Raw genomic sequence first — 22,739 nt, 5'->3', positions numbered from 1 at the left:
CAGACAATACCGCTACAGTTTGGGTTTGTTCCACACGTTTCAGTCGTGTTAGAAAGATAGAATGAAACACGATTTCTCAAGAGGTGTATGATGAAAAAAGACAACAGACAATAAGAGTTACAATATTCATAAAGAATTTTATTATTAAATCATAGTATACTAAATATAATCAATCAGTATACAGAAATATATACATCTTATTCAATATGTGGATGAAATATGTTACAGAAATAGCCAAATAAATAGTATTAAAGTATAGTTTACAACCCCTACAACCAGTTTATTTTGAAGGGCTTATAAATTCCTAAAACAAATGTTTACCTAAACATTTGATGGAAATACATTGTGCTTTACGCTACCAGCATATTCCGAGGTAAAAATCTGTCAGAGAAAAAAAAACATAAAATTAGCTTTTGAACATATGAAGTTTCCATAGCAGCTTACTGTACTACTAACAGCGATACAAAAATGTCACAGTGCCTTTAAATATATTCCTGTGATAGGCCGATTTAATTATATTTCACACATTGAAAGATTAATTACATCCCAGGGCTTGTTGTACATCATTTAACTATATTCTACCCTTTAAAACGACTGGGTAGGATCAGATATATTGAGCTGATGTATCTTTTGTATTAATAACTGGCATTGGTAATAAAATATCATATCAGTCCTAATCATAATAACCACAGCAAATGACATAATTAAAATCAAATAAGCTCTCATGGGAGGTTTCAGATATCACACTGTCATCCCCTATAGGACCATTGTAAATCTAAATATGTATCCTGGAATCTGTGTTTGACTTCTTAAAGAAGAGAATTAAGGAAACTAAATATACACCGCCGTCATAGGAATTGTCACATTAGATCAGATTTAACAAAACAACAATGTGCAAAGTCAGAGTTCAGTTTATAAGTGATGCACTAGTTCAAAAGGAAGAACTATAATTGGACTGCTGACACAGTTTTTAACCCACGAGAGCAGAACCAGCAGTGTGTGAAAAATAGCAAGGAAAGAACTGCAGGATATTAAACAGCAGTCTAGCAGAGCTCATTGTCTTTCTTGTCTAGCTATATTTCACCCAATTAAACGTTCCCTCAATAGAGGACTGCAGCGGCATCGTGACTTTTTAGCCATCGTGCCAGTGCCTCTAAGCTAAATGTCAAAAATACAGCATGATTTATATCAGACACAAACACAAGCTGCTGTGCTAGAAACCCACATAAACTTTAAATAAAAGGAATTTCTGGAGTTTCCTACAAACAATAGCACATAAAGATCACATTTGATGCAGCCGAGGTCAGCAAAGTGAGCTTTTAGTGCAAAAAGACAAAACACAACATTGCTTTTAACACGACATCTTTTTGCTTCGAAACATTGCAATGAAATATATTTTAAGACTGTTTTTCCTCACTTCTAGTTTCTCAGCCAGATTCCACTAGCGCACCTGTGTACAGACATTCTCTACTTGGCACAAGAATCACAGATCACAAAAACAATCATACTCAAGTGGAAAAACCTCAACGTCATCTTTTTAGTTTCGATGACGAACAATTTCTATTCCACCGACTGCTGCGGGGCGTGTTCATATTGAAAAGCCTGCACGGCCGAGAGGCAGTTTCTCCTCTCATCTTTCCTCTCTAAAAAAAGGAGAGGAAGTGGTCATCGTGGAGGTGGCGGTCTAGTGGTTAGGCATCCAAATACAACACCAGACGATTGTGAGTTCAACACCAGGAGCTGCCACCTGAGCAAGGCACTTAACCCCAAGTTGCTCCAGGGGGACTGTCCCTGTAGTTAGTTCACTGTAAATCATCTCTGCTAAATGACTAATAATAATAATAATAATAAAGCAATCCTTGCAGTGCAGCTGTTTGGACGCTCACTTCAAATTGTTGAATTATAGCGGCAGGTTACTGACAGTTTTTCTACCTTGTAGCAAAGTGCAAACAACACGACTCTTTGAGCATCGTGGAAAATATATATTTAGACTCTTGAGAACACTAATTTGATGCTTCAAGATGACATTAAGTGCTCGCCAACACGATAGAGTTCACTCCTCCGATAATGAAGACATCAGTGAGGCCTTTAATGTGGGGATAACGACCATGCCTTTAGGTGCCTCGTTAAAAATAGCGTTAGACTTTTTTAATCATTATTCGTCATGGTTATTGGGTTGCCTTCCCTCCCCCCCCCCCCCCCCAGAAACACCCTTGTTCATATATATATTTTCATTTGTGCAATCACACCTGAGAACTGCTCAGGACAAGCTGCTGGTTACTGAGCAGCTCCGATAAAAGGGAAGCTGGATGTTAACGTTTCCTACTTAAGGCACTTCAAAGATATTCTTAAGACATTATCAACTATGAACTGGATAATATTGGATATTAGCTTATTATCTTCAAATAAACGAAGAGATTGAGGTGAAAGAATAAAAAGAAATATAAAAAAAACCCAAGTAACAAATTAGTCATGGGTCAGATTTAGGTGTAATTCATATTTTTGAATTATATGCAGTTAGGAAAAAAATCCCTGAGTGAAACATACAGCTGTTCAAGTAAAAACCTGTAACTAATTCTGGTGTTTTATTTTCATTTGTTTTGTCAACTTCCTAATAAACAAATAAAATAAAAGCATATTTAAGTGCTTATACGTCTTGTTTGCATTCCATTTGTTATAACAGAGCGAGTTGTATTGTCAGCACCACAATATATTATAAGTACTTTTTGCAGATACTTATCGATAGCGCCTACTACCACAATAAAATAAAAATATGTAGTATACTTTCTTTTCAGTATACTATTATTGCCAAGTTAGGTGACACAGTGCGAATGGTCACAACGGAGTAAACCTCTCTTTGGCTATTTTACTGAGGCCAAAGCAAATGGAAAGTGAGACTGAGGATATCTTCCATCAAGCGTCATCATGGTGGAATTCAACCTTCAGTCCCATTTACAGTGTACACATTTTAGTAAAAAGGAGGAGATCTGTGTTGAATACAGCAACAGTTTGTCCTCCCTCTTTCTTTTCCTTGCAGAGATGTGTGTATTTACACAAAAATAAATGCATAACATAAAACATACACAGGTTGACTCTCAGGTGAATCAACATGTATAGATAACATGTATACATAAATTCAGAACGGACCCCTACTAGATTTCCTATTTTTTAACTCTCCAAAGAGCTTAAACCCTTATTAGAGGTTTGCATCCAAGTAACAAGTAAAATACAGAATAAATCAAGAACATATGATAGTGAAAAAAGAATAAAAGGTAATACCAAAGTACTCTATGTTGCTTCTCGGCTCTTGCGAGAGTTGCTGTACCACTTCTGAAATGCTACTCCACTAGTGCTCAGCACTATGCACAGCGCCCCTCCGAGGCTCCACAGGGTCGGTGATTGGTTGAGGAAAATAAATTGGAAGATGAACGCCAGCACCACGTCGATAGTCCTCATCAGGGCCACAGGTCCAGCCTTCTCAATCTGCAGGGCCTTTGTGAGGAAGACCTGCCCGGCCATACCCAGGACCGCAATCAGTATCAGCAGCCAGCGGTCGCGGCCACAGGACGGGATTGTCCACTCCCCGAGGGCGGATACAGTGATGACGCACTCGATGAAGCCGATGACAGCGTAGTACCAGACGGAGAGGTAGTAATGGACGCTCTTCCCCATCTTGCGAAGGACAACAAATGTAAACGCAGCCCCAATAGCTCCTGTGATTACATAAAGAAGGAGACAGAATGCAAGTGCAACATAACAAATACACACTATATGTTCAAATCTATTGCTCCTCTACATACCTATTATTGAAATATTTGAGTAAAATCACTTGTTCATTGGCGTTTGCCTACGGTCACCATGAATCTGTCAATCACTCCTCATATCCACTTTAATTCTCTCCTACTCTGTTATGTTCCACAATGCCCGACGCATAGCTAAAAGAAATCCTGGTGGGATCATAACGCTCATCTCCTCTTAATGCCAGAAGGCCATTAGACCTGTGTTGTGGAGGTCAGCGTATTTGGAGGTCTATTTTGTGGGCCAGAGTTCAATTTAGCTGCACCTAGAAGACACAGATAATCAGGGGAATGAACACGGCTAAGGTTGATGTGTAGCGGCTGAGTGGAGAGCGCAAAGGTGCACTCTATACTGATAACAGCCTCTCTCTGTACCCATGCTGCACTTTTGATATGAATGCTGAGTTATATTCAAATGAGGGTAGGAAGGATTATACGTTTAATCATTAATTGCAGTGTGCAATAAAGTCGTTACATTGGACTAGGGCTGAACAATATGGGGAGAAAATAACTAATTGCGATTATTTGGACTGATATTGCAATCGTGACTCACGATATTGGAGGGATTGATAATGTTAGCGTCTTTATTGTCATTGGAAGATATATTAAAAATGAGCATGGTGTGAAGACAACTCTACAGCGCCACATCGCTGTAATGCATTGAATTCCCCTAGTTGCCATGGTAATCCTGACTGACAGACCAAACATCTCAACATCATACCTTACTGAATGATGTTACCTACTCACTACGGTAACTTTACTGTTACACAAGTGCTGCATGTTTATGAATTGCATCACCTGCAAAGGCAGCAATAGTCCCCTTGATGTGGTTATTGTGTTCGCCCTCGATGCCCCGTTGACGCTCGCCGAAGAGGAATGGTGGTCGAGCGATGAGCAGGACTCCAGTGATGGTAAAAACAGTGAAGACACAGTCCCAGAGTGTACATCTCTCCTTCAGGCAGATCCAGGCCAGGATGGAGGTAAAGACTGGATTACTGAAAGAAAGAAGAGTATTAGAGGACGAGCATGTGAAAGAAAGTAATACATGTATGGGTACGGTTAAATAAAATCAGAAAAGGTGGTGATTATTGTCTCAACAGATTTGTCTCATATGGAGGTATAGAGCTCAACTTGAAGCCACTTTGCCAGATCTTTAATTAATTCCTGACAGATACAGCAGAGAGGGATAATTAAGAGGCATAAAGAACATGTTGGAAAGAGAGGGAGATTAACGAAAAGAAAAAGGTGTCAGGCGGCAGGCGTACAATTCAGGGAGGACAGAATCAATTCTTTTAGTATTAGTATAATCTCCACTAATCCACAATCAATTTACTTCCTACCTGAACATGATGACTGTGGCGTCCGCTAGCGGCATCTGGTGAACAGCATAGAAGAGCAGGATCATGGCATTGGAACCAATGAAACCCCGAAGCACCAGATATATACGTTGGTCTTTGGGACCAAGGAAACCTGTCCTGGAGGAGCAGAGATATGAGGATGATGGATGAATGAATGACTAGATGGACGGATGATTAGACTGACCAACAGAGGAAGTAATAAACTGAATTTTAGACAGGGAAAGATGGAGAGGAGTTGAGCAGCAAAGTGATTTAGGGAGATAAATGACTGAATGGTCTCGACAGATGGATGGGTGAGTAATGCGGAGATGACAGTGATGGATGGACAGATGAAGAGATTGGGCTGAAAAGAGGGGAGCAGAGGTGATTATGAATTCATGTAAAAACAAAAAAGGGGAATGTAGAGGACATATGGATGGAGGGATGAATAGGTAAAGGAATGAATAGAAGTACTGCTGGCAGTCTTTGGGAATAGTCTTTTCTTTGCTTGAGGTCACAATGTGATTCTAAAGTAGATTGGTTTTCTATCCATCCATGTAAAGATAAAACAAAACTGCTCGTGGAATGAATGGACAGAGTCAAATGAATGGTTTTTAGATGCTATATTGTCTTTACATTTATTTACTTTCACTCCGTTCAGTAATGTTGATAGCTCAGCTGGAGGTGGCGTTTCATGCTAACGTGGTTCATTTAATGCATTTCACTAGTTCATCGTAATTTCTTTTACATGTATGAAAATGCTACAATGTGCCATTATTGATCAGTGCACTTAAAAACTGAACGTTTGATTATTTATAAAGAACATTAGTGAGTATATTAAAAGCATATACCTTTATGTGGGAAGGCATTTTTCAAAACCTTCCAAACACTGGATAAACATGGTATATTCTTCCATCAGCAGGGCCAGGGGGAATATAATAATAATAATAATAATAATAATAATAATAATAATAATAATAATAATAATAATAATAATAATAATAATAATAATAATAATATATGTCTCTCTCAGCTTTTTGACAACTTAAACCTGTTTGAGCATGGATTGTATGCTAAGCCAGGGTATTTACCTATGGAGGTGGCCGGCAAGGTAAGCAAAACAAATCTAGAACTATCCGTCCATCCCGCTCCTCCACAGCTGCAGAAACACTCATCCACGCCTTCATCACTTCCCGTCTGGACTACTGTAACAGCCTTCTCTATGGTTCACCCTCAAAAATCATCAATAAACTCCAATACATGCAGAACTCCGCTGCCCGTCTTCTCACACACTCCCGGACCCGTGACCACATCACCCCCGTCCTCTACAAGCGCCACTGGCTGCCCATCCCCCAGAGAATCCAGTACAAGATCCTCCTCATGACCTACAAAGCACTCCATAACCTGGTCCCCCCTCCTACCTGACTGACCTCCTCCACAGACACACTCCCACTCTGCTGCTGCTAACCTCCTGTCCCCCACCCCACCCGCATCCGGACCAAGTTCAAACCATCAGAGACTCACCCTGACTCACCACATTCAAAACTTCTCTTAAGACTCACCTGTTCAACCACTGACCCTCTCTTCTGCTTATCCTCCCTTTATTTTATTTCTCTCATTTGTTCGTTTATATATTTATCTTCGTGTCACCCACTCTGTAAAGCGTCTTTGAGTTACAAGAAAAGCGCTATAGAAGTCTAATGGATTATTATTAAAGATAAATTACCGGCCGGGATATGCACCACCTCGCTGCTGAGTTTATGCACTATTTGGGAGTAAATTAATGTGTAATGTTAATGTGCATCTTAAACCTGCGATTAAAGTTCTCTAACTCATTTCTAAATGTTTGACTTTTTTTTGTTCATGCTTACTTGTGGTAGATGAGTAACGGCATAGTAAAGAGCATCTGGAAGAAGCAGCGTATGGCGCTGATCTCTATGGCGTGGACTCCCTTGATGGTTTTCACCAAGAGCGCAACGATGGAGAAGAAAACTGTGGACAGGAAAGCATAGAACAAACCAAGACCTAGACATCTCTTTGGTTTCTCGGAGTCTGAGAAAAAAGGAGAGTCAAAGAACAAGGACTTAGGGTGGGGGAGCAGATAGGTATGAGGGGAGAGAAGAGGCTACCCTAAAAAAAAAGGGGTAGAATTGTTCCACAATTCATTGAGAAAAACATTGCTTATTTTATTGTGCTTATGTTAATACAGTAACATCAGGAAGGAGCCGTGAAGTTGTCCGGATGTAATTGAAAGCCATGTGACCTGGTTACAAAATTCAGTTGGAAAAACAAAAACAAACAAAAGACAGACAGCGGTGTCGGGTTTGCAAACCCTGCCTGCGGAAAAATAAACGGATATGCTTGTGGAGATCAAATTAAAACCGGAGGTCACAGCTTTCTTTGTCGTGGTCAACAATGTGCAGTGTACTTAACATTTGATTTACCAGGTCTTTGTTTTCTAAACCCTGCACCAAGCCAGAAGTTACAGTGTTACATTAATGGATTAGTTTTACACTCATCGTTATTGCAATCTTCTTGGCTTCTATGGTCAGATCATCACTATATTATTTCAAATGAAAGTCAGTAAGCAATAATGAATTATTGTCCAAAATAGAAACGGTCTGAAATAAGTATGATCTATTGGTGTAAGAATACATATATATAAAAGATAAGATCAAATGTGTCTAGGCCTTTAAGGTAAAAAAAAAAACAAGATCTACACATTTATTAGTGGTGCTAGTGTCAGCCTTTCTACTTCACATGCTCCGAGTGTCCATTTCAACCAGGTAAAATGGTACAAAAAAGGGAAACTGATTGTGCATTTCTCACTTCCTTGTGAAAGCCAAAACGCAGTTCTGCCCCTTACAAAGTTACACAGATGTAAAAAAAAAAAAAACTAAAGCAAACTTCAATACTCTCGCTCTAGTTCAATAAGTATGTGTCCATAAAAAATAAATAGGTGTGTGAGCAAAACTATACACAGATCCCCTTTGTAGATGGAAATGTTTTTGATTAAACCTGAAAACCATATCTTATTTATAAGTGTGACATGCTAAAAGCCTACACGGTGACCCAGTCCTGGTACTGTAAAAGTGCACGGTCATCTTTCCTCTTTAAGGAAGATGATACAAATGTTAAACTGGTTTAACAGCAGTTGAAATGAATGTGCATCATGTTATAGCCATCATAAGCTTACAGAAAACTTAATGATGAGATATGGACTACCATCAAATATTACCGTTTTATATTTGAAGTAATAAACGACCATAAAAAAAGATTTCCATTCATTAAGCACAATATTACCGATACGTGACGTAACACGGTTGTATAACGTGAGGCTACGCAGCAGGAAGCCATTGGTTCTCTGGCTGCTTATCACTGAATTTCTGCATCGTCTTCCAATCACAAAGTGTATTGGTGTGAGTGAAGACACGGATCACTTCAGCATAGATGCAGTTTAATTAGCTAAAACAGTGCGTGCGTGCGTGCGTTCTTCTACCTTCACGTGGGATTCCGTCTCGAGACGCGGGCTTGCCTGTGACGCAAAACCGCGGTGGGCATAGCGTTTTCTTCTTGCCGCTTTCCGGTGAATTTTCGCTTCCCCTCGCATTCTCAGCATCATCATCATCATCATCGTTGTCGTCACGCAACACATGGCAATTTCTTTGAAAGTGAATCCTCGCTGTTGTCCGCTTATCGTCGCCACTCTCGTCGTCGTCGTCATGGCTGTCAACTTTGTGAAACACTACAGTAACACCGTCCTCTGTGGACAAAGCCCGCTCACGTGCACAGTTGTTCCAGTCGCCCATGGTAAGATGTGACGGTTGAGCGGCAGCATGCCTCGGACAGAGTGCTACTGTCGGCTTTCTTCGGTGACTGAGAAGACAAGGTTAATGACTAACCTTGGTGGCTGGATACTAACTCCCATGCGGTGGTTACTTTACCCACAGGGGGGCAGAACTGAACCCCAATCAACTCAGCTGCTGGACAACTAAAACATGACCCAACGTGTACGCCCATAGCAGAGGGAGGCAGTGGAGATTTGAACCAACCAAAACTCAGCCTGCACACGTTTGGGCTTGACAGACGAAGCTGAAAAACACTTATGTTGCTACATTATTACAAGAAATATTATAAAGTCTTAGTGTTACCTGATTAGGACTTTTAAGCAGTGATGGAAGAAGTACTCATATCCTTTAATTGAGTAAAGGTCCTGAATTCTACATGTCACTGAAGTAAAAGTACAGACGTATTATCAGCTAAATGTACATAAGGCTAAAAATACTCATTATGCAGAACATCTCCTTTAAAAGTGATCTTATTATAGAATATGAAATTATTTAGTTTGTATCCCTAATACATATAAGAGCATTTTGATGTAGTTTGTCAATGTGGAGCTCATTTAAGATACTATGATATTGGGGTTAGACAAGTTGTACAGTGCTGCATCATATATAAGCATATGTTTTATTTAAAAAGTAACTCGTATATAAGTGTCAATACATATAGTGGAGTAAAAAGTACAATATTTCCCTTTTCAAATGTAGTGGAGTAGAAGTATACAATTAAAATAAGTACAAGTACTTATTTAGTAAATTAAAGTTACTTAGTTACATTACATTCTATTTTTCTCCAAAACGTTCATGTACATTTCAGTTGGAGTTGTATGTGCTGATGTTTTTGTTCATACTGATTTTGGACACACAATGGATTCACTCCAAGGCCACAGTTAAACCCTTTCTATTTACAACCACAGTCGGGTGTCTGATTTGAGTAAATTGAATGTTAATTGACACCAATTAAACATAATTTATACTCTCAAATCAACAGCAATATTAAAAAAAAAACCTCAGATTTAACATTTTAGTATTTTATTACCACTGTACATAAAATACAATGAGCAAGATGACAAAAAGAAGAGCTAACATCCTCTATCCTTCCCTAACTAGATTAGACTGGCACAAGTAAGCCTACATTGTTTTGCAGAAGTAGCATGTTACACAGCGTTCAAGGAATTGATCCTTCCCTACACTAAATTCTATAACTATAAAAAATAAAACATTGAGTGTGGTCCCCTCTACATTACAAAAAAAAACAATATCATATAAATGACACAGTATTGTAAAAACGTAAACATTATATTTGGCAAATCAGTGACGTTGTTATCAGAATTCTGTTTCCTTTGTGTCAGAAGAAGAGGATTGTTTGAAAGCACAGGTAACAGGTGTTGCACAGTGGTTGGCTTTTTAGTCGCGGAGTAAAGACAACAATAGTTTTTGTCAATGAGGGAGAAAAGGGGCAAGAGTGCAGTGAAAGAGGGAGGGATAGGTGACAGTGGGATGCTTCTAGCGAGTCATTCAGCAGGAATCAACACTATGAGTGTCTGTGTCACGCATGCAGTCTTGCTTAACTGACGGTCATAGAGTAGACAGGACAGATGTGTTTGTCTCACAGTGTTTAGTGGATTCTTCATATATTAGGGTCACTTCTTTAAGTGTGTAAGTATTTACAAAAGACGGGTGATGGTAGGTTGACTAGCTGCCAATTTGCGCTTGAAGAAAGTAGTCCTCAACAAGTAGTCCAAATTTGACCCGCGTTTGGTTGGAAGCTTGTATTATTTTCAAGCTCAGGTCTTGCAGTGACAAACTACCCCTGGCATTGCTTACTACAGTGATGCTGCTGTTACGTTGTCATTAAACTGGGGTTAGGTTCCTATTTGAAAAAAAAAACATTTGTGAGATCGTCCGTCTTCTATAAGGTGTCTAACAAGCCAGACTTTGTCGCATATGAGTCATGCGACCCTTTGCTTGCATACAGTGCCCACTTATCTCGGTAGCTTACATTCCATTGTGAATAATCTCATGTAATGACATTTTTACTTTGAAGTCAATTTTCCTGAAATGCTTTGTTCAATTAAAAAAGACTTAAATTAAGAACAGTGTCTTTAGACAATTTGCCTATTATTCCATGGTCTACCAAACTCTTCTATTTTTTTTTTCTAACAATAAAAATAAAAATGTATGGAGACATTTACTGTGAGTCAAATAACCGCAAGTAATCCTGCAGGGTTGAAATAAAAGTGAAAAAATAAATGATTTCATAGCTTGTTTTTCCTGAAAGATAGTCAGTTCGCACTCTGAGTGGAATTAAGATTTTTCAAATGGAGAATAAGGCATTTCCAAATAGTGAGCAATCAAAATGAAAATACGAGTTTATCAAAGTGATGAAGTTGCAGCAGGTTGCCAAAACTAAGGCCTCAGGGACTGTGTAGAATATACTTTCAATGTAATGGAAACTTCTTAAAATAAACTCAGTGATCATAACAAATGTGAGTATTTCAACCTAAAGGTGTTTGAAAATATCTCTTTGTGCTTCTGCTTGCAACTTCCTGTTGTTTAAACTTGCTGGTGGATTCTAATGGGACTGAAAGAAAAACAATCACAGAAGAAAAGTATTTGAATGGTAGTGTACATCATTTTTTCCCAAATTAGACGTTGGGTTTAATTACTCAAATCTATCATGAGGTGCTCGTAGATCTGACTCTTTCCCTTGAAGCTGGACGCGAGCAGGAACACCCGGTCGTCAACGGAAACCACAGAAAAAGCTCGAGGCGCCTGGATATTCAGCTCCTGAGATGAAACAAACTGGCCCCTCTTAGTGTCCCATTGGTAGACCTGCGTTAGTGAATAATCGCTGCCCAAGATGGCATACTGCCAGTTGCCGATGGAGACAGGCTGGAACACCATGGAGCCGCGGGAAGGAAATGTCTGGACCTCTTTGAACATGGCACCGTCCCAGCGCATCACCTTGGAGTCCCCGATGAATCTTGTCAAGCATATAAACAGCTCACCTTTGAAAAGATTCAAGGGGCTGTTTAGTTTACACACTCGGCTACTTAATCTGGATCGGAAATAGGGAAACTAACAAAAGCAGTTCATGTAATTCCAAAAGAATTCATAACTTGTTCGACTAATAGATACACCCCTTTATACAGAGAATATTACACATTAATGACTTTTAGGCAGGTTTTATGGCAGTGCAGAGGGACATTGCCTCTTACCATCTTCAAAATGAATGCCTATGAGCAATGGGGAACTAAAGTGTAATAAATTACAGATAATAGTGTGAGACATTAATGTTTTATCGAATTAACCACGACAAAGAAAATGTTGACCTTGGACTAAATCCACTGTTAAACATATGACACTCCCAAGACTATATTCATTAAATTCATCCATTAAAAACTCAAGTACTGTATAAGCTAATACTGCGATACTATTTGAAATTGCAGTGTGCACAACTTCTGTTTAGTTCAAATAAACCCTGAGTGTGTGTGTGTGTGTGTGTGTGTGGATACACTCACCTTTGACCTGGAAGTGTTTGACAGAGAAGACGTCCTCCATCTCCGGTATGTCGGTCCTGCGGTCAAACTGTTTCTGTCTCCTGTTCCACTGGTAGACGACGGGTCTCTGAGAGCTGCTGGACAAGATCAGGTGGGGTTTGTTGGACATCTCCAAATATTCTACGTCTGTGTCCCGGAACCACGGGTGGAGTGACTGGTGGGAGTAGAAGCCATTGCCGTTCCATTTGTACACTGTTGTGGAGCCGGCCTACGAGAGGATCATGTAAAAAAAATGGCATATCAAGTTGGTGTGTGTGTGTGTGTGTGTGTGTGTGTGTGTGTGTGTGTGTGTGTGTGTGTGTGTGTGTGTGTGTGTGTGTGTGTGTGTGTGTGTGTGTATTCCTGTCAAACATATGTGAACATTTGGCAAGAAAAGAAAAGGACAACAGCAGGAAGGACCGACTGACATAGTGGGAAGAGTAGTTCAGAGGAGCAGCGTGCATACAGGGGCTGGACACAATAACAGAAACACTTGCACAATATAATGTAATCACATACCATGAAGTTAAGTACTTTTTGATATTGGAAATGCAAAACGTTGCAAACCTTAGAGCTGTCCGCGATGACAAAGAAAGACTCTCCGTCGATCATGAACGCCTCGATGTCGTTAGGTTTGCGAATCTTCAGGATGTCGATGTCCTGGATTTTGATGAACTTGTTTGCGGACGGGTCGCGTTTGTAAATGTGCGATCCGCCGAACAGCTGGGCCACGATGACGAAGAGGTGTTTGTCAATCACCATGGGTTTGCAGACCACAGTGGAGGTGCCTGAACAAGAAAAGAGAAGACACATAAAACATTATTAGTACTAGACAGATAACCATTAACACTAGATCATTAATAAACACTACGGAAGCCCTGAGGGGCCAATGAGAAAAACATTTTCTGGTAATCCACTTAAGAACAGGTGGACAAATAAAGTTGAATTTTTCTTTTCACCTGTCAAAACTTGTTTTTTCACCTATTGTTAAGTCATAAAAACAGGAGAGAAACTGTATTTGCTTCTGCAAGTAACACATTGACATTTGAGGCAGAAATATTTACACAGGACTCCACAGGCTATTTGCTTGTTTATGGACTCACTTTCAATGGTGTCGTAAGTTCTGAAGGTCATCTCAACATGATCCCATTCCAGGAAGCTGCACGTCCCAGCAAACGGTTGTGCAAACACAACATACTGATCTTCACCAAAGGTGAAGGCCCCCACCGAAAGCGACTCAAATTTAAGCGACTGATAGGAGGCAAACTCTGAAAAGCATGACACAACAATGAATTATATCCTTTATCTGCAAATATTCCATTCATATTGATGCATTCTTGCAAAAAAAACAGGTAGGAAGAACACTGCCATAACATTTCAGCTCTATTCTCAGCACTTATTGACAGGAAGAAGAAAATGATCATCTGTATATCAATAACTCATCCCAGTCTCAAGTCGTTTTCTCACTACTTCCCAAACATATGCATTTTCACTATAACTTTAAGATTTACGCATAAACAGTACTCGGATGCAGACCTGTTTAAATAATAAGGTTTTAAGGAAAATGCATGTGTTTGGGAAGTAGTGAGCATACGGCTTGAGACTTGGATCACACTGCTCGAGTTTGGATTATCTCCGTTTTATCTCTATATTTGGATTCTTTGTGGACCGTGGAGCTATGTGAGAAAAACTAAACTTTCTTCAAGAATTGAAGGTAACACTGGGTGAGTAATGCTGTATGCAAATGATCGTTTTTGGGATGAAGTATTCCTACAACTGGAAAGCTAACAGAAAGCTAATATTGGTTTAACGCCTCTCTGACAGGAAGATGATACCTGCTGCGATGCAGTCGAAAGAGTGTGGCTGCAGGTCATTGATCTTCTTCCGCTGGTGAATGGGTGGGCCGCTGCAGTAGATCTGGTCCAGGGTGACATTAGTGTGGTGTATCCACTCCACCAACCACTTCAGCTTGCAGTCGCATATCAGGTTGTTGTCACGTAGATCCCTACACATATGGACGGATCGCATGGGACATCAGTTAACAGGATTTGTTAAAACATAACATCATTAATATTTACTGTTGAAACATGTATTTTAAGCTTTTCCCTGTTCAGTTTCTGCTTACTGTTCTCCCATCTGTCTCTCCTCTCCTTGGCTGCACTCTGGCTTCAAGCCAGAAAGACCACAACAACTAGTGTCCTATCTCCTGTGTAGTCTCTGCTCGTAGCCCACTCTCAGTCTGAATTGCTGTTGACCTTGGATATGTGTATTGAACGCACGCACACGCACACACACACACACACACACACACACACACACACACACACACACACACACACACACACACACACACACACACACACACACACACACACACACTCTAGCCTACATTATTCAAGCTGATTGTAGCTGTGTGACATAAGCAAGGATGAAATTCTGTCCTCTGTAATTCAATTGTTTTCCATTTTATTTTGACATGTTTGGCACAATAACCCAACCCTTTTCCTCTTCTCTTCTTCTACAATCTTTTATTTCCTTACTTCTTTGCCTCCTCACTATGCTCTCTTTTTTCCCCCGGGTTCTTGCTTTTACATCCTCTGTTTAGTGAGGAGATTCCTCTCTTTTTCCTTCTTAGCACTATGACCTTATAGCATAGCTGTATTAAACCCCACATTTTAAGAAATAAGGGAGGAAGACACAGGAACAACTTCAGAATAAATAATCAAGAAAACTATATGGTCTATTACAAATGAACTCAGAGTTAGTTCATATATTACCTTTAGCCCTACACACTTAAATCCACATACATGGCTGTTATAGAATAAATCAATACATTAGAAAATACATTGCTGACTTTCTGTGTCAACAAAGCCCCCTGAGTGAAAGACAGACTTAACTCACACATTGGTCAAAGCATCCATTCCCTTGAAGATGTCTTTGGGCAGCGTCTCAAGGTTGTTGTCAGCCAGACTCCTAATAAAAAAAAGAAAAATAATACACACAGTGATTAGGTTACAGGTACGTAATAGACATCGACAAATTACACTATGTCATAGGCTTTTCATTCCTTCTGTTAGCCAGATTGACCTGACCCAAGAGAATAATACACTAATCCAAACACAATTACAAGCAACCAATTGTAATTGGAAGTCAGACCTGCACTGCCCTGACCATATTTATAGGGCCTAGTGTTGCTTATAATGATATTACATGATAATGTAACAGCTGTCAAAAAGGCTAAGTGGTAAAATAGAAGGGATATCCATCACCAAGGCTGTCAAGTGGATGATATCGTTGCCAGTCAGTTAAAACCAACCATCTGGCCCTATAGAGACATTCCCTTTGTGAGTGAGAAACTGAACTCTCGACCAGAAAGAGATGTGAATTAAATGAAATGTCAGCGTGATTCATGAACACTGCATTATTTATTCAAGAGTCAGTTTTCCAGAGAGAGAAGCCATTTTGCTTTGAATGTGTGCAAGAATGCATTCTCCAAACAGATGGGGATAGAGCAGAGCGGACAGGAGTCCAACCTGGGCCCTTTAATAATGTATTATCAGTATGTGACATTTAAAATGTCCTCTCATATTGCCTTTATTCATCATTTATTTGTATAAAGGTTTGTTTACTTTGTATACATGGAACAGGAAAATAATACTTTATCCCATCGGCTGCATATGACTTTCTGAGTCGTATTACAACCGATCTTAGTAGTAAATCTTAGTTGGCATTTGTAGATAAAGCCACCAACCAACACTTGTAAAGCTCACAAATTCACCCGCCACAAATGTTATCAGCCGATTGAATTGGTGTTATCCGTGGCATCAGCCTCATAGATATGGGTTAGAAGGGGTCTGCTACACCTACTGGTAGGTTCAGAAAGCCTGTTATCATCTATTCACATGGTTGATCACCGATACAAACACAAGACGACGTTGACCTCCACATATAGAAGCCGTTGTAATTATGATGGGAGCAAGGGGAACGTCAAAGGTCTGCGTACGGAGACTGTTGGGGTGGATGGATGTGTCAGATGGTAGGGCTAACAACTGATAACGCTTTTCTTTAAGTCGTGCAAAATCGGAAGTGTGAACATCTTTACATGGGGTTATGCGCCGGAGTATTTCTTAGCTAGGAGCAGTGACTTCCTGGAGTCACAGCAGGTTGCCTGAAAAACTTCAAGGTGATATCAATCCTCCAGGAAGTCACTGCTTTGACACATAACCCCCCCTTAAAACCGCAACTTGTCATATTTCTGTACCGCATAGACAAATAAGATGTTAGCTTAGCATCTTAACTAGTGAACTTCCCCCAGCTGTTTCCTTGTTTCCAGTCGTTATGCTAAGCTAAGCTAACCAGCTCCTGGCTGTAGCTTCAACATCAAGGACAACACTTCCTATGATGTGGATTGTCACATGCTCTCAGACAAGTTTCTATCAATTATATATGTCAGTGCTCAAGGCAACATGAATATATTATTCAATGTATCAAATGTCTTTTGTAAAAGTGTAACTTTTTACTCTTGTTCCATCACACTCTAAGTAACGTTTTGTCTCCTCTGAGAGAGTCACTAAGTGTGTACTAACTAATATTTGCAGTTTTAATCATGATTATTTGTCTTATCTTCAGAGTTATTCACTTAAAGTGTGCATGAATGAATTGTTAAAGCTCTCATATTTGAGTTATTTCCTCTACAGTACAACAATTTGAAACTGTGATGGATTTAAGTCATTCCATTCATACATGACGTCATAAATGGTGAGAAACGAGAAACAAGTATGCGAGCATTTGGTTGCACTGCACCGTATAAACTCAAAATGTGTTGGTAACGACCTGTCATAAATCTTAGAGACAGATTATAGGTCACTCAGTGTAAGGTTACAGAACAGTTATATTTAATCTTGACCTCCAGGTCACTCCCGTTCTCAACTATCTTTAGATTTGGCAAGCTTTGCAGTTCAGGAATATCGAATAGTTTTTACAAAACACTGTTATAAATAATAGATTTTTGAAAATGTATTGTTATAGCTAAAGATGCCAAACAGTACATAAAGTAATTAAGGATAGTTTCCTTTTTACCGGCTGCAAAATTAAAGTAATGAACACAAATTATAAATCAGTTATATAATACATATTATTCTAAAATGGGCCATTCTGTACTTTTATTTTTATTTTGATGCTAATGCTTTTGTACTTTTAAGGAAGATTCTGAATGCCAGACCTTTACTTGTGACAGAGTATTTCTACACTGTAATATTATCACTTTTACTTAAGTAAAACTAACTAAGGCAATGTGACATCCAGCCCTTAAGCAACCTGATCCAGTTGACATCTTCAGCCAGTAACCTTGGACATCACTTCTGCCTACCTTTGCATTTCAGACAGTGACAAAGTGATACACAGAGAGAGAGAGAGAGAGAGAAACAGGAAATTGATGCACAGTTTATGTTAGAATACCATGAATACTAATATCCCCTTTCCTCTCCCACAGAGAAATGATTTAAACAGAGAATGTGAAAACTGGAAATAAAAAGAAAGGAAGAAGGAACAGTACAGAAAAACGGAAGTTACCATAAAACCAAAATACTTACAGATGTGTCAACGCTTTCAGGCCCCGGAAAGCATGTGGGGATATCGATATGATTTTGTTATCTTCAATAAACCTGTGAATGAGAAGTATTTAATTAGATTTTTTTGTTGTTGATAGATTAGGATTTAACACTATGTAAATAATCCCACACAAATATCAAATATAGTGCAACACTTTTTGCACGTCTTCACTGAAGGGTTGTGTAAACTTGAGCTCTGTCCTAATTATACAGTAAACTGTATACTAACCAAGAATCCAGTACATTCAAGACCCTACACAAACCAAACAGCTGTTTTCAATTAGGCTGGGTATAACATGAGGTCAGCAAACTTTTTGTATTAGTAAGAATCATAAAGATGATGATCATCTTCTAATTAGGCAACATAAGTGAAAACATCTGTGTGGGCTTTAAAATACCAGCGTGCATGCCAAAATATAATCTTAAACAAAATAAATGTGTTTACTACAGTAAATGTTTCAAATTGGATGTGAAAGTGTGTTTGATTGATGCTCATTGGTGTGTGCCAGTCAGTCCCTATTAGTACAACACAGAACATTTGCAACGGGGGAACAGTTTGTGTGTGTTACGACCCTTCAGCACACTTATGTATACGTATCAACCATTTATAAATGATAGTTAAATACTTACAGGTATTTAAGATGTGGTAAACCATGGAAAGCACCCTGATCAATTAGGTCAAAGGTATTTCCTGTGAACAATCTGAGAAAAAAAACAAACTGTAAGAATAGTACAATCCTAGATGCATTTATATTTTCCACAGCACTTCTATATCTCTACGTTTTTCATGTTTCATAAGTCAAAGGTGAACTGGGTTGATCTAAAAACATCAACAATCAGCTGGGAGGAAATGTTAAGATTCGAGGATTCTATTTATTACAATAACAAATATATATATATATATATATATATATATATATATATATATATATATATGTATATCTATATAGATATACATATACACATGCATATCAATCAACTCCAAATTCCCTCCACTAACCCAGTAAACCTTTCATCTGTATGTTCAAGATAATAAATAAAAGGATCCCATACTTTTTTAAATAGTTCTTGTTTTCCCTTCCTAAAAAGGGTACTTTTTTTTCTAAGGCTATACATGCAGACAGTTCTTTTAGCAATATACCAATACTTTATACTTCTATTTACATGTTCCCATGATGCTATCATCTGTTTTTGAGTAAAGTGCTCTTTCTTGCTTATATTAGGTTTCTCTTGGCTAACAACCTAATAAAAAAGCCTGGGCTCCATAGTTAACTCTATTAATAAAATCTCTTCAAACATATCTTTTTACCTCTTCCCAGAACCTTTTTTTTTATTTGTTATTATTGCATTCTCAAACACAATGTGAACATGTCCCCTTGGATTGTCCACATATACAACTCATGGCAGTGTATCTATAAACTCATTTAATCATATTGGGATAAAAGTGATTTATTATTGCCTATTAGCAGCATCAGTAACTCTAAGTCCAGAAAATAAGGATGGATTGAGTTACTGTAACAGACAACAGAGCCTTTCAGCATTTCTGCCCACAGTTAAAGAATGAATGTAATGAATAGAAGAGAAATGGCCGATCACTCCTACATGTTTTTTCATGAAATTAATGAAAGAGAGGAATAGATTCCTCCTCCCACATGTTTCTGAGTCAGCCTTCAAACCAGTAATGTAAGAATAGTGACCACCGAGAACATACCGTGTACCTCACTGCATCTTCTCGTTAAATCTCTTCATGTTAACTTATAGAGTTTACATTTAAAGATGTAGATCCAGTGGAAGAGTCTGGCCTTAAGTTAAAACCTTATAATTCCAAGATGCTGGAAATCTATTTCTCACCGCACGCTCAGCAAACCAGTGATTGACTGAGTCGTGCTCTAATGGAGGTTAAGATGCTCCAGGTGACCTTGGCTGTAAATAATGACAGAGCGGACGATGCCCCTTTAACTGCCGGCCAGTTAAATATACTCTCCTTGTAGTCACAAGCCTTCGTGCACATCCAGACTGATGACGTGGAAGAAGAACTGATGCCAAGAAAAATGTTTTGCCGGGAAGACTTGATGCTCGGTGAAAGCACGCTGTTATGTGCAATAAACGGAAACAAGTGTTTAGAGAGCGCAGTTAAACCTGACCTTGCTGTTAATTTGTGGATTTGCAACAACAAATTACCCAATAGACTGTAATCCTACCAAGATGTATAATAATTGATGTCATGTCAGAGAAAAGGTGAGATAAACTCAATTATGATTTTACTGTTTTTCCAAAGTGCTATCTTTGGGGAGGAGATAAAAAAAACAATTAAAACGTGTTCATTATTTAAACACACACATAGCTCCTCTCTCCCCAGCCCCTGTTGTTAGGGGCTGTAGCCATGTGGTCTATTGCATAATCCTGACACCATTACAGAGAATTCCCCTTTAAATCTGCTTATCGGCCTCTATGCAAGTCATCTGGGGAGATCCTGCCTCATTGTTTGATTCTGTAAAACACGGAAAATGGATTTACAGACAGACACAGACAGACGGAAAGACAGACAGATACATATACTCACAGGAGTTGCAGGGCAGGCGTGTGAACAAAGCTTCCAGCTTTGATTTCATTCAATCCAGAACTGATAATAGATCTGAATGGAATGGAGAATATGAAAGGGGGATTTATCTGAAAGTAAAATAAAGATAAGACTTGTGTAGCCTCCATGGAAAGGCAGAGACAGATTATTTCTATAAGATTTCATGACAATTCACCATAAGAACAATACAAATAAAGAGACTATTCAGGTGCCAGGACACTTACAGTGAAACCACGTCGTTTGGGAAAGTGTGAGGCACGGATTGGACATTCTCACACAGGGCATTATCTTTGGTGCAGATACATCCATCGACGCATCTGAAGTCCCTTAATCCTTCTGCTAAAAGCAAGTTGACAGCGGCGACCCAAACCAGGAGCGTCCATCCTTTGACTGCTCTGCCCGGGTATCCCATTCCTGCTGTCCCGGTCGAGTACTATCGCTCCTGCACATGCAACTTCTCGGCAAAAAATCCGTAACCCCCGGATTTAAAAGTGTTTCTAAATGTGTTTTAAAAATATGTTTCTGTCTTGTTTGTTTTAATAATAGAAGCTGGTGTTGTTGCGCTCAGATGCAGGCTTGTGTCTATGCTTCTGGCGTCTCAATAGGAAGGCACCAGTCCAGCGGATTCGTTCTGCAAGGGGCAGGATTACAAATGCAGGACAGACGGGACATGAGAACAGTGTCAGATTCTTTATGTCATGAAAATAAATGATCTCAAATGCTCTAAAAATACGTTGTTAATTTAGTCTGCTGCTTACAAATAAATTGTCTTGGAGCCTCAACGCTGCAGCCATGAAAGGAAAAACAAATAAAAGCGCAAATTCCCCGTGAGAGAGAAAGAGAAGGGAAGAAAGAGAGAGATGGAGGAGGCAGAGGGAGAGAGAGGGGGGGGGCCAAGGTGCGCTTTTTTATCAGCAGTGCCAGCTATTATTTATGCGCGCCTCAGAGCAGTGCATGGTTAATGGGAAGCCGCTATTCATGAGGCTCTGTGCACATGCACCTGCCTCACTCATTCACATGCTGCATCTTTTCTTCTCTGCTTTGGCATAATAATGACAAGAACAGTGAAAAGAAAATGAGTTTATAAAGAAATATCAAATAAAACGTGAAATATTTGGCTAATTCAGTGATATGGCAGAATAAATGATGGGTGAAGTATGACATAGCATTAAATAAAGCAGTTTATATTGTGTTATACTCCTTAATCTTAAAATACTTTATTTATTATAATGCTGTATGTCATGGAAAAACAAACGATCCATAACACAGCACTGACTTTTATAAACATACAAACAAATGACTCATATTCGTATATGTCACTCACATCCAGTTTTTCTTCAATACCACATTGAGTCCTTTGTTGAGTTCAGTGGGTTATGGAAAAGTCACAAAACATTGGATTTCTATTCCCAGACCGGGGCGAACTTTCACCCCTGTCACCCATAATAACCCAAGGAATCAATCATAGCCTCCAAAAACATTCTAATAATATAATACCCTCTTTATTTTCCATCTACAATTCAAACGCCTACTTGCATCCTCTCAAGTTCCTCAGTGGAAATGAACGAATCACCGAATTGCCAATTAATTAGAGTTGTTGGGCCATTTGTTCCAAAATGAAAGTCAAAATCCAATGTTGTAGCCTATCAAGCAATGTTGATATTGTCAGAGCTGATTACTATGGGGGAATTTAAGTCGATTTTAAAGGATCGAGAAAATAACACTTCTTGTCAATGTGATTGCTCCTACATTTTTCACTAAAATGATTTGGAAAAATTGTTTTGTATCTCATATTAACTAGATATTTTGCTGACTCATTTGTGACGGTTGAGTTTGTCTGTATTGTGAAGAGATTTTAATCTTAATCAGCCTTTTACCTGGGTAAATAAAGGATATAGTATATATATATATATATATCATATCATATACCATGAAAGATAAATATTAAGAGAGCTTAATTAGGCAACAAAACAAAAACAAAGCGACCGCAGACAATACATGCAACGCAAAGAAATGTTAATTTTTTTTAGCCTA

General features: G+C 39.0%; 2 protein-coding genes across 3 annotated transcripts; both read right to left on the bottom strand.

Annotated features, from left to right (window-relative positions):
- Positions 1-123: 123 nt before the first annotated feature.
- Positions 124-9,137, bottom strand: slc35g1 (solute carrier family 35 member G1). Of its 2 annotated transcripts, none has more exons than XM_029455713.1 (6): positions 8,634-9,137; positions 7,006-7,126; positions 5,138-5,272; positions 4,596-4,792; positions 3,280-3,713; positions 124-381 (listed from the first exon to the last, which is right to left on the bottom strand). In XM_029455713.1, exons 1-5 carry the CDS (start codon positions 8,941-8,943, stop codon positions 3,289-3,291), a joined length of 1,188 nt encoding a protein of 395 aa, XP_029311573.1. In that variant the 5' UTR covers positions 8,944-9,137; the 3' UTR covers positions 124-381; positions 3,280-3,288. The 2 variants fall into 2 exon arrangements, with proteins under 2 accessions (XP_029311573.1, XP_029311572.1); XM_029455712.1 differs by having other exon boundaries at positions 7,006-7,186; positions 8,634-9,134.
- Positions 9,138-9,988: 851 nt separating this feature from the next.
- On the bottom strand, positions 9,989-21,443 carry lgi1b (leucine-rich, glioma inactivated 1b). The gene is made up of 10 exons (XM_029455711.1): positions 20,930-21,443; positions 20,688-20,759; positions 18,755-18,826; positions 18,107-18,178; positions 15,417-15,488; positions 14,351-14,520; positions 13,619-13,783; positions 13,083-13,303; positions 12,498-12,744; positions 9,989-11,984 (listed from the first exon to the last, which is right to left on the bottom strand). The coding sequence occupies exons 1-10, from the start codon at positions 21,115-21,117 to the stop codon at positions 11,635-11,637; spliced, it is 1,629 nt and encodes a 542-aa protein (XP_029311571.1). The 5' UTR covers positions 21,118-21,443; the 3' UTR covers positions 9,989-11,634.
- Between the last annotated feature and the right edge of the window lie 1,296 nt (positions 21,444-22,739).

The sequence above is a fragment of the Cottoperca gobio genome, chromosome 19 (assembly GCF_900634415.1).
Source record: "Cottoperca gobio chromosome 19, fCotGob3.1, whole genome shotgun sequence".
Classification (NCBI taxonomy): Eukaryota; Metazoa; Chordata; class Actinopteri; order Perciformes; family Bovichtidae; genus Cottoperca; species Cottoperca gobio.
The sequence above is the reverse complement of the archived record's forward strand: the minus strand, read 5'-3'. Positions and strand labels throughout refer to the sequence as shown.

Bases quoted from the DNA above. Each gene is read 5' to 3' on its own strand.
- slc35g1 (XM_029455712.1), bottom strand. From the start codon at position 8,943: ATGGGCGACTGGAACAACTGTGCACGTGAGCGGGCTTTGTCCACAGAG. The intron at 5,273-7,005 runs GTAAGCATGAAC...CTGCTCCTCCAG, and splicing joins CCGTTACTCATCTACCACAA to GACAGGTTTCCTTGGTCCCA. The intron at 4,793-5,137 runs GTAGGAAGTAAA...TCTTTCTTTCAG, and splicing joins GCCACAGTCATCATGTTCAG to TAATCCAGTCTTTACCTCCA.
- lgi1b (XM_029455711.1), bottom strand. From the start codon at position 21,117: ATGGGATACCCGGGCAGAGCAGTCAAAGGATGGACGCTCCTGGTTTGG. The intron at 13,784-14,350 runs GTATCATCTTCC...CATGCTTTTCAG, and splicing joins TTTCGACTGCATCGCAGCAG to AGTTTGCCTCCTATCAGTCG. The intron at 13,304-13,618 runs GTGAGTCCATAA...TTTCTTGTTCAG, and splicing joins AACTTACGACACCATTGAAA to GCACCTCCACTGTGGTCTGC.